Source organism: Canis lupus, chromosome 25 (genome assembly GCF_011100685.1).
Source record: "Canis lupus familiaris isolate Mischka breed German Shepherd chromosome 25, alternate assembly UU_Cfam_GSD_1.0, whole genome shotgun sequence".
Classification (NCBI taxonomy): domain Eukaryota; kingdom Metazoa; phylum Chordata; class Mammalia; order Carnivora; family Canidae; genus Canis; species Canis lupus.
The window spans coordinates 51,536,013-51,554,431 of NC_049246.1; the positions used below are offsets into that span (position 1 = coordinate 51,536,013).

General features: G+C 50.9%; 1 protein-coding gene across 2 annotated transcripts in view; it reads right to left on the minus strand.

Annotated features, from left to right (window-relative positions):
• Nucleotides 1-18,419, minus strand: part of THAP4 (THAP domain containing 4) — a 38,568-nt gene that overhangs the window by 15,535 nt on the left and 4,614 nt on the right. Inside the window, exons 1-4 of one of the 2 annotated variants that reach the window (XM_038574458.1) lie at nucleotides 8,187-8,497; nucleotides 2,096-2,255; nucleotides 1,431-1,540; nucleotides 472-575 (exon numbers count right to left, since the gene is read on the minus strand). In XM_038574458.1, coding sequence (XP_038430386.1) covers nucleotides 472-575; nucleotides 1,431-1,540; nucleotides 2,096-2,255; nucleotides 8,187-8,190 — 378 coding nt within the window. In that variant the 5' untranslated portion in view covers nucleotides 8,191-8,497. Of the gene's footprint in view, nucleotides 1-471; nucleotides 576-1,430; nucleotides 1,541-2,095; nucleotides 2,256-8,186; nucleotides 8,498-18,419 lie in introns of those variants that run through there. The other variant, XM_038574457.1, reaches the window with a different exon arrangement.

Below are 18,419 nucleotides of genomic sequence, written 5' to 3' on the forward strand. Positions count from 1 at the left end.
ACAAGCACGGACAATGCTCCCTGGCGCCCTTAAGGTAAAACAAGATACCGTCCCCAGCAAGTCTGCAGCCAGGCCGTGGGGACACAGGCGCAGGGTACCAGGTGTGCTCCTGCAGCACTGGCGGGAACGCGGCCACCAAGGAAAGCAATTTAATGATCTGCGTCGATATCCCAAAGGTCCTTGTCCTCTGAACTCTCCCAATGGATGTGGATTTATTTACCAAAGAGAACACCACAAATGTAATATGATGTTTGTGACAGAAGAACCACAGCCGACCTGATGACCCCTAGGGGCCCAGCTGCCGGGGACCAGACGATTCCGCCGCGCACACCTCCACCTCGGCATGTGGGGGGAGCAACAAGATGACGGCACACGCAGGCCTCCGAGATCCAGGGGAAAGGCTGCCTGCGGCCGGGGGGACTCATGACCCCCTTATTACTGAGCACATGGCATCTGAGAGGGAAGGCTCACCTGCTCCACGTGGGGCTCCTTGGCGAATGAGATCCTGGCGATGGAGTGGGACGTGATGCACAGCTCCTGCCCGTTCACCTCGCCCTCTTCCACCTCCACGATGCCTGCGGGGGCCGGGAGTCCTCAACAGCCTGCCCATGGCTTCCTGGTACCACTGCCCCTACCACCACCTTTTGCACCCAAGGCTTCAACAGGTCTGAACTCTGAAGCCAGTGAGGCAACAACCTGTCCCCTTCCAGCACTGAGCCTCCTGGGCATCAAGGGGGAAAGACTCTCACAGCCAGGGCAGGGGGTCTGTGGAGGGGTCACTCTGGGGGGGTCACTGCCCTGACCCCGGCCCTGCCCCATCAAATAGGACAAGGACCCCCCCTCCCCAGGGGCCGAAGTCCCCCCGATTTCTAGCTCGCCAAGGCCTTGGGCAGGCCCACTCTGCGGGGACAGGCTAGCTCTGATCGTCCACCAGCTTTTAGGAAGTGAGACTCACTGGAGCCTATGAACGAGGTAAAGGTCAGGCAGGTGTTCTTGAGTAATTTCTAACTCACGAACCGGGTTAACTACCTTAGGGTGACCTCACACTGGGGCAGAGCAGAGTTCCAGACAGAGGACGTCTGGCTGCACAGCGAGCCCCCCGTTCTCACTCACACAGGAAACATCTGTGAGCTGCGGCAGACACAGGCTCTGTCGTGGGCTGCTGCTGAGGAACTCAGGAGAAAAGGGAATCAGCCTCCTCTCACCAGCGCCCTCCCGCAGCCCCACTGAGCCTGTCCAAACGCCTGACGCTTCCCACATGGACAAGCGCTCAGTCGTCCCCCACAAACATGACCATGAGCACGGACACACCCGGAGGTCACTTGGAAAGCAGGAGGCAGATGCTGCCTCCCCCCGTGGCCACCCCGCTGCTGGCATGCAGGGCGTGCGGGCAGGGGGCAGGCCAGGGACAGCCACCAAGGGAGGCGTACCTGTGTTCTGGGCGCTGACAAAGGCCACCTTGTTGGTATCGGGCTTGAGGCGGATGAAGCCACACTCCCTGTGCATGGGTTTGCGTGTGTCCGGATGGAAGGCGTTGAACCTGTGGACAGCAGGAAAGGTGAAGCCCCAGGTATCGGACGCTCTTCTCACTTTATAAAGCATCCCCACCCTCCAAATATAAAACAACGTAGCTGTCTGGCGCCTGGGCGGCTTAGGAGGTTAGGTGTCCGACCCTTGATCTCAGTTTAGGTCTTGATCCCAAGGCTGTAAGTTCAAGCCCTGCGCTGGGTATAGGGATGACTTACATATACTGACAGCTTCCCTGAGACCTCAAGTAGCTCAGGGGCAGGAGGGATTCTAAAAGAAAGCCAGGCCATTCTGTTTTCAGTAACATGGGGGTGACTTCACATCAGGTACTGCGTGGAACGAGGGATCTGAGCACAAGCACTTACTTTTGCGTTTGCACAAACAAGCCTGATGAGGTTTTGTGCTCAGCCTCACACCTTCAGATACATGAGAGACCCAGAAAGTGCCATTACCCAAGTGTGACCAGAGTCAGGGCAGGGAGAGGGTGCCTCTCTGAAACACAACCCGCCTGGCGCCTGCGTGTCTCAGCCTGGTGCTGCTCACAGGCAGTCGGGGTGGGGGCACTTACGAGAAGTTCAGCACAGGCTGGCCCACGTGGGAGATGCACACCTCCTCCAGGTACTGGAAGGGCTGCAGTGTCGGGAAGGTCCCGGCTCCCGGCGGGTCTGACAGCCAGGTCCCCAGCATCCAGGACAGCGGTTCCACCACGGGGTTCATCGTGGGGGGCTCTGAGGACAAAAGGAAGAGGCGGTCAGTGGGCTCCGCATCCAGTGGACTCCTACGTACGCCCTGCTTTGTGTGGATGTGCACACCGCGTGTGGAAGCACGCCCTCACCATTACAGCAAACCCTACGTGAGCACGAACATGCCACTGGCCACCTGTCGAGAGGGCGAGAAAAAGGCCAAGTGATGAGCACATGTCCGCGGCTCCTACGCAGAAAAGAGAGGAGGGTCTGGGCGTGAAGGACAACGGGATCCGAGGTTTCCACAATAAAGAGAAATTCTGTTTTCTCAGCCGGCCGCGGCCTCTGAGGCACTCGGTCTGGCGGCACGGAGGGAAGGCCGTCCTGGCCCGCCTGGCTCCCCGACGGCCGGTCCCGTCTCCCCGACGGCGTCCTCCGGGCCGGGCTGCCGGGGGGCCTCCCGGAGTGGGAGCGCGCCGGGTTCCCCCGAATCCCCCCCAAGGTTCCCGGGGCTCTGAGGGCGCAGGCCGGTCGTTACCATCTCCACAGGGAGCTACCACTCCCGTCCCTGCCCGCCTCCCCCTGGGGAAGACAGGACGGCGCGGAGGGCATGGCGGGAGGGCCTGCCGTCTCGAGGCCAGGAGCAGCCGCCGGACATGGGGCCCGCTCCGCGTCTCCCTCACGCTGGCTGTGGGAGCTGAGCCGTGGGAGTTGGCCTCAGAGTGGACGCCGGGAGGAGCGCAGAGCGCGGGGGCTGCCACCTGCCACGGTCCCCGCCCGGGGAGGCCGCGAGCACCGGCTCAGCACCGGGGACTTGGCACCGGGCGAAGCCACTGGGGAGGAAGAGCCCTGGTGGGAGATGAAGAACCAGGGAGCTGAGGGCGCCGGCGGCGCAGGCCGAGGAGCCCTGACTCTGGATCTCAGCTCAGGTCATGACCTCAGGACCGCGGCCTCGGGCACTCAGTGGAGGCTGCTTCTCTCCCTCTGCCTCTGCCCCTGTCCTATCCCCAATTCCTCTGTTTTTGAAATAAATCTTTAAAACAAATAAAATATATACAGTAATGTTTATTTTATTTATTTTTAAGATTTTATTTATTTATTCCTGAGACACAGAGAGAGGCAGAGACACAGGCGGAGGGAGAAGCAGGCTCGATCCCGGGACGCCGGGGTCACACCCTGGGCCGAAGGCAGACGCTCAACCGCAGAGCCCCCCAGGGGCCCATACTTGGGGCCATTTTAGCGGCGAATATCAGAGATCCAACTCGATGTAGAGGAGAATTTTATATATGGTCCCTATGAAGAGTCCAGGGGTTGCTCAGGCACAAGTGAATCTAGGAGCTCAAGTTATCAGATGCTCAACCACTGAGGCCCCCCCCCCCCACCAGGCATCCCTGTAATGTTTCCTTTTAAAAAAAGAACGAAGGAGAGCAGTGTCAAGAAAGCAGGAGCCCTAAGAACTGGGGGAGACACAGCGCAGAGCAGCCCGAGGAAGCTGACGTGGAGGCAGCTCAGGAAGCAGCCCCATGGACGGTGTGGGGCTCAGGGCCGAGCCAGCCACACACGGCCTGAGAAGAGTGACACGAAGACAGAGTCAAGGAGGCCGAGAGCCCCTTGTGCTGCGGGCATGTGCCACGGGCCCCCGCGAGGGTCGGGCCGCTCCAGGGCCGCTGCTAGGTGTCCCCCTGATGGCAGGGCACACATCCCCAGGGGCCGGGCTGCTGCTCACAGCTGACGGGTGGATGACAGCGTGTGGCCCAGCCAGACGGCGAACAGCACTAGCCATAAAAAGGAGTGAAGCCCTGACACGTGCCACATGTGGGGGAACCAAGGGAAAAAAGCCAGACACTCTGGCCACACGCTCGATGCCATGTATATGACTGTGTGAACAGGCAAGGAAGTCCGCAGGGCGGAGAGCACACCAGGCTCCTGACAGCGTCCAGCAGAAGATGCCACAGCCACACTCACAACATGCACAGAGCACGAGCACCAAGGCCTTTGTAGCTGCCACAACTCTGTGCGACACACGGGCTACAGACCTGTGCTGACACGGCCGCTCGCGGCCACACGTGCACACCTGACACCTGATGTCGCTGGTCCACACAGATGTGCTTCAAGGGGAAGATGCACTGGATTTCAAAAACTCAAGGAATAAAGGAGAATGTCAAACATCCCAGTAACTTTTTGGTTTTGGTGATTATATGTTGAAACGATCATGTTTTTCAGACCCTATGGGGCTAAATAAAAATTTTTTTAAGTTTTTTTTTTTTTTTTTAAAGACTTCATTTTCATTCGAGATAGAAAGCATGAGCTGGGGGCAGGGGGCAGAGAGGGAGAGAGCCCAGCGTAAGGCTCGATCCCAGGACCTCAGGACTATGACCTGACAGATGCCTAACCACCTGAGCCGCCCAGGTGCCCCTAAAGTTTTTATTTATGTAGTTTTTAGTAACCTCCATACGCACCACAAGGCTTGAACTCACGACCCAAGATCAAGAGTCGCACGATCCTCTGACTGAGCCAGTCAGGGGCCCCGAGTTAAACAGAATATATTATTAAAGTTAATTTCATCTTTTTCTTTCTTTCTTTTTCTTTCTTTCTTTCTTTCTTTCTTTCTTTCTTTCTTTCTTTCTTCTTTCTTTCTTTTTCTTTTTTTAAATTTTTTAAGGTATTTATTTATTTATGATAGTCACAGAGAGAGAGAGAGGCAGAGACACAGGCAGAGGGAGAAGCAGGCTCCATGCACCGGGAGCCCGATGTGGGATTCGATCCCGGGTCTCCAGGATCGCGCCCTGGGCCAAAGGCGGGCACCAAACCGCTGCGCCACCCAGGGATCCCTCTTCCTTCCTTCCTTCCTTCCTTCCTTCCTTCCTTCCTTCCTTCCTTCCTTCCTTCCTTCCTTCCTCCTTCCTTCCTTCCTTCTTTTCTTTTCTTTTCTTTTCTTTTCTTTTCTTTTCTTTTTTCTTTTTCTCTCTTTCTCTCTCCCTTCCCTTCCCTTCTCTCTCCCTTCCCTTCCTTTTCTTTTTTCTTTTCTTTTCTTCTCTTTCTCTCTCTCTCTCCACACCTCTCTTTACCTTTTCAGTGTTGCTACTGGACAATTTCATGTGCATGTGAGCTCACGCTGTGCTCCTGCCAGACGGCGCCACATCGGGCAGTCTCAACACTAACATGCTGGGAAGTCTGCTCCTGCGAATCCTCTGAGGACACGGCCACGGGGCAGGCTTTGCCCGGAGGCTACGGGGAAGGGACGGCAAAGGGATTCCCAGTAAGTCCTGGATGTGTTCGCCGGGAGAACAGGGACTAGTCCCAGGCGGTTGACGTCCTGACCGTGTACACATAGAAGCTGCTGGAAGATGGGAGCTGGGGCAGGGGCTACGAGCAGGCCCACAGTCCACCCCTGAGCAGCAACGTCCCCCAGGTGGGCAAACCAAGGCACAGGCCAAGTGGGGAATGTTTTTACTCTAAGGACGCCCGGGTGGCTCAGCGGTTGAGCGTCTGCCTTCGGCTCGGGGTGGTCCTGGGGTCCCGGGATCGAGTCCTGCATTGGGCTCCCTGCGTGGAGCCTACTTCTCCCTCTGCCTGTGTCTCTGCCTCTCTCTCTCATGAATAGGTAAAATCTTAAAAAATAAATAAATAAAATAAAATAAAATAAGGCAGAACTAAGGCCAAACACACCTGAACTCACATAAAAAGGAAAAAGCTTTTCAGACTGTATCACAAAGCAAGACCTTCAACTCTCGCTATGCACGATGCACCAGGAACCAAGCGGTTCAGAAAGGCGTTTTGGAGCCGGGAAAAAGCAGGCACCACGAAAGCAAGCATCACGATCCCACTATGGGGGACGATGAACTTCAAGCCGAAATGCGTTAAGCCAGACGAAGAACGGCTCTCTGGGACACTGAGGGTGCAAGTCACCACGGAGACATCGCAGCAGCAAATGCAGCAGCATCCAAAACGCAGCCGCGGCAGACACGCGGGTGCTGGCGGAGAGCAACGAAAGGGGATCCCGGCCTACTCTGTGTCCAAGTGAGCAGCACGCCTTACACAACCAGGGGCATGGCACTCTGAACTGAAAACTAGGGAGTACTCCTTCAAGTTCCTCTGGAATATTCATGAAAACAGACCTTACAAACGGTCAGAGAAAACCTGTAAGTTACAAAAAGTACAGAGTTCTCACCACATTGATCACAAGGCAGCAAGGAAACACTATCAGATTTCCCTCCCAACCGCCCAAACCGCCTTGCCACAAAAGAAAGGCCAGACACAAACATGTACTTATTCTGTGATTTCATCTGCATGAAATTCTAGAAGAGGTAAATGGAGCTACGATGAGGCTGTCGGGTGGGGGCCGGGGCGGGTGGGCACCAGAGAACCCGGGGATTCTGGGTGGGGTCGCGGTCACACAGGTGTCTGCACCCATCCAAAGTCATGGAGGGGAGCACCTGAGGGCTGTTTCACTTACGTAAATTGTACTGCAATGAAAACATTCAGAGGCAAAACTTCCACAAAACAAACAAACTTAAGAAAAAAAAATCAGAGGCCAAAACGCCTTCCCAGGACCTGTTTACTATGTCACTACAGCACAGGCTGATGAGCGGTGAGGTGACACCAGCCTCCCAGGGCCTCTGGTCTGTGCTGGCCAACTGCTGCCCACAGGCAGAGGGCCTTCTGCTGCAGATTGTCTGGTATTTTAAGAAAACCCAGAACTATTTAGGGCTAAAATATCCAATTTCTAAAGAGGTGTCTGAATTATGGCAACAATAGGTTGCAGTGTGAGGCGTGGTTCAGGGGGCCGGAGGGGAGGACGCGCACAGCGGTCCCAGGCCAGAGCCTGGACCTGTGGATGTCCTCCCAACACCCCTCCAGGGGCCCAGGCCCTGAAGGTGATCCTCCGCCTCAGTCCTTGTTTGCTCGCAGGCATCAAATCAAAGGGACACCAGCAGGAGAGAGGGGTCAGGAACAGGGGCTCCAGGGAGGGTCCTATGAAGGGACAGGGAGCAGGGGACTGTGCTCAACCACCCGGCTAACAACGCAGACAGACGCAGAGCCCAGCCTGCCCCCCTGTACCGAGCCCCGAGGCTGACGCAGGGCTGTGGGACAAGACGGCAGGGCCGCGGCGCTCCGCCAGCGCAGGTCGAGCCTGCCCGCTCTCTCCTTGGGACAACGTCTGAATGCAGGTGCTGTGCCAGGGGGGCTCAGGCAGGGGACAGAGGACTGTCTGCTCGGGGTGGGGGCTGGGGCAGTGGCCAAGGGCACCAGGGCTGGAAGCCCAGAGGACGGGGTTGCCAGAGCCAGAACGCAGAAGAGGGGCTGGAGAGGTGACGTGGCTGGGGACAGGCGGCTGGGCGGGCGGGGGGGTGTTCGGCGGCTGGCGGGTATTTGCTCTCCAACTGTAATGAATTGTAACGGAGTGAGGGGCAGGCAGCGAGGCCCGGGGCAGGCAGGGAGCTCGCCTCCTTCCAGGTCCGCCCCTGCAGCGCCCCTGGGTGCCGGGAGGCACTGCGCCAAGCCAGCTGGGCCTGCGGGCCGGCCCCACTGCCCCCACCCGCCGCCAGCTCCTCCGCCACTGTCCCTCTTTGCCAGTGAGGTGCTGCATGGGAGAACCAGCAAGGTGAGGGTAAGCCTAAGTCCCAAGGTCAGCTCACAAGAGCCTACATATGTATGTTGCAATTCATCTAACGAAATCTTTAGGATTTGTGTATATTTACTCCACAGAAGTCATACTTAAAAAAATACTTAAAAAAAATAAAAGTGAAACGAACCTAAAAGTCAAACAAATTTAAAAAAAAACTAAAAAATAAGGGAGTTAAGGCTATTTGCCACTTTTAACCTCTTTAAACTGGACAGGCTTTTATATGCATTTTTCTGATTTCTTTTTTCGTTTATTAAAATCTCAACCAAAATGCAAAAACAAAAATTTAAATTTTCTCCAAGAAAAGTAAATTTTCAGTTTTTGGTCCAAGACAGTGAAAGTGGGCTTACCCATCAGTGATGGTAAGTTTTCTGAACTCCAGACGCGGTCAAGGTTCTTCAAGGTTGTTTTCTGCCAATTGACGGAAAACGCTTGCACCTGGCTGTCAGCAGCTTGGCAGGAAGTGAATGGCAAGCTGAGGATGGCATTCTGGGAGCTGTAGTTCCACCCTAGGAGGTGGTGCCCCAGAAACCCTCGGGGAGACAGACCCAGAGGTGACCGAACCTTGGATCTGGGAGGAGATCAAGTCTGAATTTTACGAAGGTGGGACAGGCCAGGGAGTGAGGAGTGGGGCTTCCGCCTGCTGCTGCTCCCACCAGTGACCACGGAGGGAAGTGGCCTGTGTAACAGGGAAACGGGCGGAGTCAGGCACAGAGCAAAAGCCACTTCTAGAAGAGTCACTCTGGGAACTCCTGACGTGTCCCTTGATATCTGTCTCCTAGAGGGCTGGCGGCCCACTTGTCTTGGCTTTGAACGGGTGATGCTTGCAGCCTGCTCTGCCTCCTGGCAGAGGTGTCAGGAGACGGGCCCAGGACAGGAAGGGAGCAGACACCCTCACTGGGACTCCTTCCTGGTGCCTCCCACCCTCACACTGCTGAGTGTTAGTGACAACAGTGTTGCACACTGGCTGCAAAGCACCAGGGAGGGCACCCAGGCTGTCCTGGCATGGTTGATCAGTTTGTATTCCATGTGCCTGGCACACCAGAGGAAGCTGTTGTTGTTGTTGTTGTTGTTTTTTCTAAAGAATTATTTATTTATGAGGGAGAGAGAGAGAGAGAGAGAGAGAGAGGCAGAGACACAGGAGGAGGGAGAAGCAGGCTCCATGCTGGGAGCCTGACGTGGGACTCAATCCCGGGACCCCAGGATCGCGCCCTGTGCCAAAGGCAGGCACTAAACCGCTGAGCCACCCAGGGATCCCCTGTTGTTTTAAAAGGATAGCAAGACCCTCACTTTATTACCCATGAGATGGGAAGGTGCATGTGCACACAGGGGAAAAAAAAACAAATGACAGGAAGTAGAGCACATGTTTCTGTAAAATATAAAAGACGTAAAAGAAGACCAAATAATTTTAATTTGCAAGTATTATGGCTGATTACCTATTAACTCAAAAGTCTCCACTGAAAAACTATTAGAATAAGTAATTTTGATAGGCTGCTTAGCTATTAAAATTGGAGCTTTCTGGCATATTAACAATAACTACATTAATAACAAGGGCGGAGGCTTTGAGGGTCAACTCTGACCTATAAAGAGGATGGAAGCCCTAACTCCCAAACTTACAAGAAAAACATGGAACAAATTGAGAACCAGTGAGTTCGCCTTGACCCATCACAGAAGTGAGGTCCCAGGCCTCCCAGGGTGTGGAGACGGGCTCACTGGGAGTGGACGTGAGCAGACAGGAACGCTGGGTGGTAACTGGGCAGGAGGCTGGAGCTGAGCACAGACGAGTGTGATACACAGTATCCCGGGGGCCTGACACTTGCACGGGTCTGACTCCCAGGAACACAACAGGTTATCACCATGAAAGGCCAAGAACCAATCCTGTGTGTCTCTGCAGTGGGATACAAAGGAACAGATCTGAACTAAGCTCAGAGCACTCTCCAGAATGAAGGAAGGCTTTTAGGGAAGATCTTACCTGAGCTTTACTTCAGCGGGGGGCAGGGCTTTCCCCACAAGCCCCTCCAGCCTTCCCTTCTCACTCCAGGACTTGAGAAGGTCAGAGCCCAGAAACACAGGCCACACGAGGCTGAACCTCAAACCTGACATTGCAGAGCACCCCGTCCCCCAAACCACTCTGCAGGGCTCTCGCAGGTAAGAGGATCAGAGCAGAAAGAGTCCCAGGTACCTATGCTGGGAGTCCTGAGGCACACGGTAAAGACTTCAGAGGAATCTGAAGCCACCACAAAGGCACTAGAGATTGGACACGACCCAACTGCCAGGCAGGCCAACTGATACCTCAAGCTAAAGGCTTGCTTAGCTCAGCTTCTGTTACCTGTTATACCACGTGCACCTTTCAAAAAAATTACAAGCCATGCTGACAGGCAAGGAAAAAACTCAATCTCAAGAAACAACATCAGAACCTGACACAGGTGTCACATAGGTTCTGGAATCCTCAGACTTGGAATTTAAAATAACTACGATTGGGCAGCCCGGGTGGCTCAGTGGTTTAGTGCTGCCTTCAGCCCAGGGCATGATCCTGGAGACCTGAGATCGAGTCCCACGTCGGGCTCCCCACATGGAGCCTGCTTCTCCCTCTGCCTGTGTCTCTGTCTCTCTCTCTCTCTCTCATGAATAAATAAATCTTAAAAAAAAAATAAAGTAACTATGATTAATCTAAAGATTCTAGTGGGAGAAGCAGACAATGTGCCTGAACAAAGGAGCCCTACAGGAGGAGAGGACGCTGATGAAGAACCCAAAGGAAAGGCTGCACATCAAAGCCGCTGCAACAGAAGTGAAGCCCGTGGCGCATGAGGTCGAGGAGAGAGCCAATCAACCAAGGATATTCTGAGATGCGGAGAGCAGCACACACAGAATATTGGAGGACTAGGGGTATGTACGCACGACGGACACGACAGAAGGAGTGGGGAGAGAAAGAAGAAATATGAAGTAACAGCTGAGAAGTTTCAAAATTAATGTCAGACAGCAAACCACAGATCCAAGAAGCTCAGAGGACACCAAGCACAATAAATAATAAAAAACTACATCTAAGCATTTCATATTGAAACTGTACAGCACCAAAGATGGAGAGTCTTGAAAGAAGTTGGAGGAAAAAAATTCTAACCTATACAACGAAATGGGTAAGAATCACAGTGGGCGGCTCACGTAAGCAAACAAGAGTAGAATTCTATGGGACACCCGGGTGGCTCAGCGGTTTAGCGTTGCCTTCCCCCCGGGGCGTGATCCCGGGGTCCTGGGATCGAGTCCCACGTCGGGCTCCCTGCATGGAGCCTGCTTCTCCCTCTGCCTGGGTCTCTGCCTCTCTCTGTGTCTCTCATGAATAAATAAATAAAATCTTAAAAAAAAAAAAAAGAAAAGAATTTCTTTAAAAAAAAAGATTTTATTTTTTATTCATGAGACACACACACACACACAGAGAGAGAGAGAGAGAGAGAGAGACCCAGGCAGAGGGAGAAGCAGGCTCCATGCAGGGAGCCCGACGTGGGACTCGATCCTGGGTCTCCAGGACCAGGCCTCAGGCCAAAGGTGGCGCTAAACCGCTGAGCCACCCGGGCTGCCCAAATAAATAAAATCTTAAAAAAAGAAAAAAAAGAAAAAAAGAGTAAAATTCTATTTTAGTGTATGTGCAGCCAAAGTGAGCACAAGAGTAGAATTCTATATCCAGCGAGGCCGCCCTTCAAATACAACAGAGTATGTTACCTGACTGGAACTAAAATGAAACCTAAAATAAAAAATGAAACAAAAATTCAAATGAAAACTTAAAAAAAATACTGTCCTCCAAAAGTATAAAAGAACCAAAGGCTTTTTCAAACAAAAATAGAGGGAATTACATGCCCTGTAAGAAATAATAAAATTCTTCAGGGAGGAGGAGGATGATATAGGTCAGAAACCTGAATCCATAGACAGAGAAGAGTGCTGGAGCAGGAACACATGAAGGTAAAGTAAAATCTTTTTTTTTTTTTTTTTTTTTTTTTAGAGATTTATTTATTAGAGAGAGAGAGAGAGAGAGAGGAGGGAGTGTGGGGGGAGGAGCAGAGACAGAGGGTCTGAAGCAGACTCCGCACTGAGCACAGCCTGACCCCACGACCCAAGGTGAAGTCGGACGCCCAACCGACTGCGCCAGCCAGGAGCCCCCTTTCTCATTTTTAATCGACCATCGGATTTGCTCAGATTAACGACAGCGTGATTCCAGCACACATACAAACGGAACGAGGGACGACAACGCTGCAAGGGATGAGGGGGGACACTGGGCTGCCCGGCTCTAAGGAGCCCGCACTACAAGGAAGGCCTGCCTCACGGAAGGCCTGCAGAGGACAAAGCAGCGGCATCTGAAAGTGGACGCAGAGGAGTTGTAAACGTGAAGACTCCAGGGCACCCAAGCCCAGTTTCCGCAAGAAGTAAAATTGATCTGCTAAGGGGGAAAATGAAATCACACAAAATGCTCAATCAAAACCAGAGAAGTCAGGGAACCCTGGGTGGCGCAGTGGTTTAGTGCCTGCCTTTGGCCCAGGGCGTGATCCTGGAGACCCAGGATCGAATCCCATGTCGGGCTCCCAGGGAATGGAGCCTGCGTCTCCCTCTGCCTATGTCTCTGCCTCTCTCTCTCTCTCTCTCTCTCTGTGTGTGACTATCATAAATAAAAAAAAAAAAAATTAAAAAATTAAAAAAAAAAACAAAACAAAAAAAAAAAAAAAACAAAACCAGAGAAGTCAGAAAAGGAGAGGAACAGCACAGAAGAAGCCAAAGGAGAGCAGCTGCAGACACAAAGGATATTCGTCCAGCTGGAGCAATACCCACTTTATTTTTTTATTTTTTAAAGATTTTATTTATTTATTATTCATGACGGGGGGGGGGGGGGCGGCTCAGAGACACAGGCAGAGGGAGAAGCAGGCTCCATGCAGGGAGCCCGATGTGGGACTCGATCCCGGGTCACCAGGATCACACTCCGGGCCGAAGATGGCGCTAAACCGCTGGGCCACCGGGGTTGCCCTCAATACCCACTTTAAACGTGAACGGTCTACGTATACCAGTGAAAACACAGAGCCTGTCAGAGTAGACAGTCTGGAAAAAAAAAAAGAAAACCCAACTATATGTCATCTCTCAGATACCCACGTTAAAAATAAAGACACAGAGAGATCCATCATGCTCATACACGCCGGGAGAAAGCTTGCAGAGCTATATTAACTTCAGACAAGCAGATGTTAGGACAAAAACAATTATCAGTGATAAAGAGGACCGTTACATAGAGACAAAAGTGTCAATACTTCAAGAAGACACCAGAACTGCTGTCTACACACTTAACCAAACACTAAAACAGGTGAGGCAAAGACTGGTAGAACTGTAACAAGAAACAGACAAATCCAGTCACAGGTGGAGACTTCAGCACTCCCCTGTCAGGAATGGATGGATCCAGCAACAGAAAACCAGTAAGGACTTGGATGAACTGCGTCATCAGTCACCAGGATGTCACTAACTCTGTGAGCTACGGTGTCAGGGAATTTGACAGGGTACGAGATGTGCACAGAGCTAGTGAAACAAGACTCCTGGAAACCCCCTCACAGAGGCATGTGAACTGGTGACAGAGCAGAGTGGAGGCCCTCCCCTGTGCGGTGGGCACGGAAGGCCTGCAGAGGACAAAGGGCAGAGAGAGGATGAACGTGCTCTCTGGTTGAGCCGGGGCATCCACCCGTCCTGGGCCATCAGCTCTCCCATCCTCAGGCTCTGTCAGACTCAGACTGGGACTTACACCCCATCCCCTCGCACTCCTGACAACTCTCAGGCCTTTGGACAGGAACTAAATTATGCCACCAGCTTTCCCAGTTCTCCACCTTGCCATTCATAACCCTGGGAGCCAATTCCTATAACAAACCTCCTGTTATATCTGTGTATATACACATCCTACTGATCCTGCTTCCCTGGAGAATCCTCACTACTTCATCCAACAGCAGAACACACATGCTTCTCAAGCTCACATGGGACATTGAGCAAGAATATGAAAACATATTTTCACAAATTTAACGCACTAGAAATCATACAAAGTATGCCCTGAGACCACAAGAGAATTGAACTGTAAGTCAGTAATAGCAAATTAGTTGAATATTCCCAAATATTTGTAGATTAAATGAAATACTTCTAATTAACAAGTGGGACAAGATGGATGCCTCAAGAGAAACAAAAAAAAATATCTGAACTAAATAGAAAAATACACCTTACCAAATTTTGTAGGATGCAGTAAAAACAATGGTTAGAGGAAATTTTATAGCACTAAATGAGTATATTAGAAAAGAAAAGGGATGCTCAGGTGGCTCAGCGGTTGAGCGTCTGCCTTTGGCCCAGGGTGTGACCCCGGGGTCCTGGGATCGAGTCCCACAATCAGGCTCCCTGCAGGGAGCCTGCTTCTCCCTCTCCCTGTGTCTCTGCCTCTCTCTCGGTGTCTCTCATGAATAAAAATCTTAAAAAAAAAATTAATCACCTTCCAAAAGAAAAAACACCAGGCCTAGATGGGTTTATCGATGAACTATACCAAAGAAGAACAAAGTTATACCAATTCTTTACAATCTCTCGTAAAAGGTAGAAGCAGAGGTAATACTTCCAAACTCATTCTATGAGATGAGCATTACCCAATCACCAAAACCAGACAAAGACGTTACAAGAAAGGAAAGTACAGATATCTCTCATGAACATAGATACAAAAATCCTTAACAAGCATTTAGTAAATTGAATCCAAAAATGAAGGAATGGGGCAGCCCCGGTGGTGCAGCAGTTTAGCGCCGCCTGCAGCTCAGGGCATGATCCTGGAGATCCGGGATCGAGTCCCACGTCAGGCTCCCTGCATGGAGCCTGCTTCTCCCTCTGCCTGTGTGTCTGCCTCTCTCTCTCTCGGTCTCTCATGAATAAATAAATAAAATCTTTTAAAAAAAAAATGAAGGAATGAATTATACACCATGACCGTGCATTCCGCCCATGTATGCAAGGCTGGTTCAGCAGTCTACAATCCATTAATATAACTCACCACACCAAAAGGCTGGAAGATAAACCACCACGCAATAATCTCAATCAATGCTCAGAGTGTTTGGCAAAAATCCAACACCCATTCCTCATAAAAACTCTTGATAAACTAGGAATAAAGGGGAATTTCCTAACTTAATAAAGAACATCCCTGACAAAACCTTACAGCTAACACATACTTATAATGGCGAGAAACTCAGAAGCTCTCGTACTAAGATCGGTACTACTCATAGTCAACAAAGTCCTGGAAATCCTACTTGATGTAATTAAAAAAAAAAAAAAAGAAGAAGAAGAAGAAATAAAAGGATACAGATTGGGACAGAAAAAATAAAACCACCTTTGTTGGGCAGCCCCAGGGTGCGATCCTGGAGACCCTGGATCGAGTCCCACGTCAGGCTCTCTGTATGGTGCCTGCTTCTCCCTCTGCCTGTGTCTCTGCCTCTCTCTCTCTCTGTCTCTATGAATAAATAAATAAAATATTAAATAAATAAATAAATTAATTAATTAAAAAAAACCACCTTTGTTTGGAGATGACATGACTATCCATGTAGAAAATTCCAGAGAATTGACAAAAAACTCCTGGAATTATTAAGCAATGACAGCAAGGTTGCAGAACACAAGGTTAACAAAAAAGGGTCAATTATTCTCTTATATACCAGAAGAAACAATTGGAATATGAAACTCCAATGGAAATAAAAGATCTAAATAAATGGATGGGTATTCATGTTGATACACCAAAAACTCAATGCTGTGAAGATGTCAATTCTTCTCAAATTGATCTATAGATTCAACACAATCCCAATGTCAAAATCCCAGCAAGCCATTTCCTGGAAATCAACCAGCTGATTCTAAAGTTCATATGGAGAGGCACCAGTCCCAGAATAGCCAACACAATATTCATGGAAAAGAATAGTCCTCTATATTTCAAGACTTACTAAAAGCTACAATAACCAATAGCATGGTACTGACGAGCCAGGGGATGCACAGATCCACACAACACAACAGAGAGTCCAGAGAGAGGAGCAAAGGCAACTTGATGGAGAAAAGACAGCCTCCTGGACAAATGGTGCTAGAGCAACTGGACATTCACGTAAGCCACAGACTCCTGCCTGGGAGGGCCCTGCAGGAAGGCCAAGCTCCTGGCCCAGCTGCTTCACTGTGGGGAATCTGTCCATAGGTAAAGGACTGGCTACAGACAATGGACCAAAGAAACACGTGGATAGCCCCTTCGACATAAAACCCCTACAAAGTTTCCTTTGATGGCCAACAAATTCATGATGGCGCTGGGAACCATTAAGACAGAAGACGTTTTGAGTTGACGGCTTCAAGCAGCTCTTGGAGACCAAGCCAGGGAGCCCGCTCTCCCGCCCCCTGCCCTCCTCTTCCACTGCCAGTCCTCCCCTCCACTCCCAGCCAGTGGCCAGACCCATCCTCTGGGGAGCACAGGGGCAGAGGTGCAGGTACACCCTGTCCACAGCCCCCTTCCAGGCACCTCCTTCCTGGCCCTCACGACTCCTCCTCCCCATCCCCCGCGCCCCCAGCAGCACAGACACCTGCTTGCTTGTCTCCACTTTACAAACGAAGTCTCCCCTGGAGCCACGATCCCCTTGGTTACCATCTACTCCTTCATGGCTCAACATACTGCCTCATCCCCACCTCGCCTTCACCCCAGAGACCCAGCAGCGTTCCCACTGCTCCAAGGAGAACGTGATCACCAGTGACCCCGTGTGGCTGAATCCAGCCATCTTTTCTTCATTCTGATCAGAGCTGGATCCAACCTGGCTGAGCACCCCTGGTTTTCCCTCCAGGTTGCCGCCCCACACACCCTTGCTCCCACTCCTCCCCTTGGCCCTTCCCACTGTACCTCCACAAACATGGCCTGCTCCTGGGCTGGGCCTGGGCCCCTTCCCCAACTACAACTTCTCCTGGAAACCTTATTCAATCCCACCGCTTTACATGCCTCTGATCTCATCCTGACACAGCAAACATGGAAACTTCAAGAGGACAGGTGCTGCTTCCCGGGCATCGGCACCTAAGGAGCATCTCAAACTCAATTTCTCTCAAAATTCTACTGTGCGGTGGGTTCCAAAAATATCATTAAATATTCCCCCAAAAGAAGAAACATTTGGATACAATAAATGGTGGTGACGAAAGTAACAGATCAGATGTGTGCTTGAATCTAATTATGCCTGCCTGATGGGAAAGCCAAGAGGGACCCAGGATCACAGACGGTCCTGGTCAGGGTAGCGGAAGGGAGGAGCTGGCGGGCTGGTGCAGGGCAGCGGGTCAGCTCTGAGGGTTATAGAGATGGGCTTCATCAGGTATTGTTGTTAAAAGCTGATGGACAGAGACGCCTGGGTAGCTCAGAGGTTTAGAGCTTGCCTTCAGCCCAGGATATAACCCCGGGGTCCTGGGATCAAGTCCCACAGCGGGCTCCCTGTGGGGAGCCTGCTTCTCCCTCTGCTTCTGTCTTTGCCTCTCTTTCTCTCTCTCTCTCATGAATAAATTTTTAAAAATCTAAAAAAAAAAAAAAAAAAAAGCTGAAGGACATCCACCAGAAGGGCAGAAAGGGGAACAAGAAAACCTAACAAATTAAAAAAATAAAACATCACGCAGATTCCAACTTAACCAATAATCACAATGGTAAATGGATTAAATTGCTCTACAAAAAAAAAAAAACTTGAAGACTGAGTTACAATATAGCTAAAAAAAAAAAGATGTAAGTTTAAAAAATTAGAAAATGAAGTAACCCTTAAATTGGAACAAAAAGGGGCGCACTGTGCCAGTAACTGTCAGGAACACCCGAGCGTCTACCACAGGGTGCTGACACACCCGGCAGAACCGGCACCTCAGCTCTGCTAACCGGCTAGACCCAGGCTGAGACACAGAAGATGTAACCAACTGCTGCAGCCCATACATTCTTCTCGACCACAATGAAATATTCACAAAAGCCACAATGAAATCCCAAGAAAGAGCCCAAAAAGTAGCTATCTTTATGAGACCATATCACTGGACCTTAAAGCAATAAAGTTTAAAATAATCACAGGGCAGCTGGGGTGGCTCGGCGGTTGAGCACCGCCTTCAGCCCAGGGCCTGATCCTGGAGACCCGGGATCGAGTCCCGCGTCGGGCTCCCTGCATGGAGCCTGCTTCTCTCTCTGCCTGTGTCTCTGCATCTCTCTCTCTCTCTCTCTGTGTCTCTCATGAATAAATAAAATCTTAAAAAAAAAAAAAAGAATAATCACAGAAAGGGGAGGCATGGATGAAATAGGTGAAGCGGATCAGAGCACACTTATCTTGATGAGCACTAACACCTAAAACTAACCCAGCACTGCATGTTAAATAGACTGGAACTTAAAAAAATTTTTTAAATAAATGAATGCAATATTTGAAACTGTCAAAAATAAAAAAATCACAAAAAATTAGCTCCCTCCCCTAATGTACCAACTGGAAAAACTGCTGATGCCCGTCTAAATCACTCAGTTAAAGAGGGAGTGAAGACAAGGGACCAAGTATCCCGATGTGAACAACAATGAGCAGCACGAAACAGACCCTCATGGG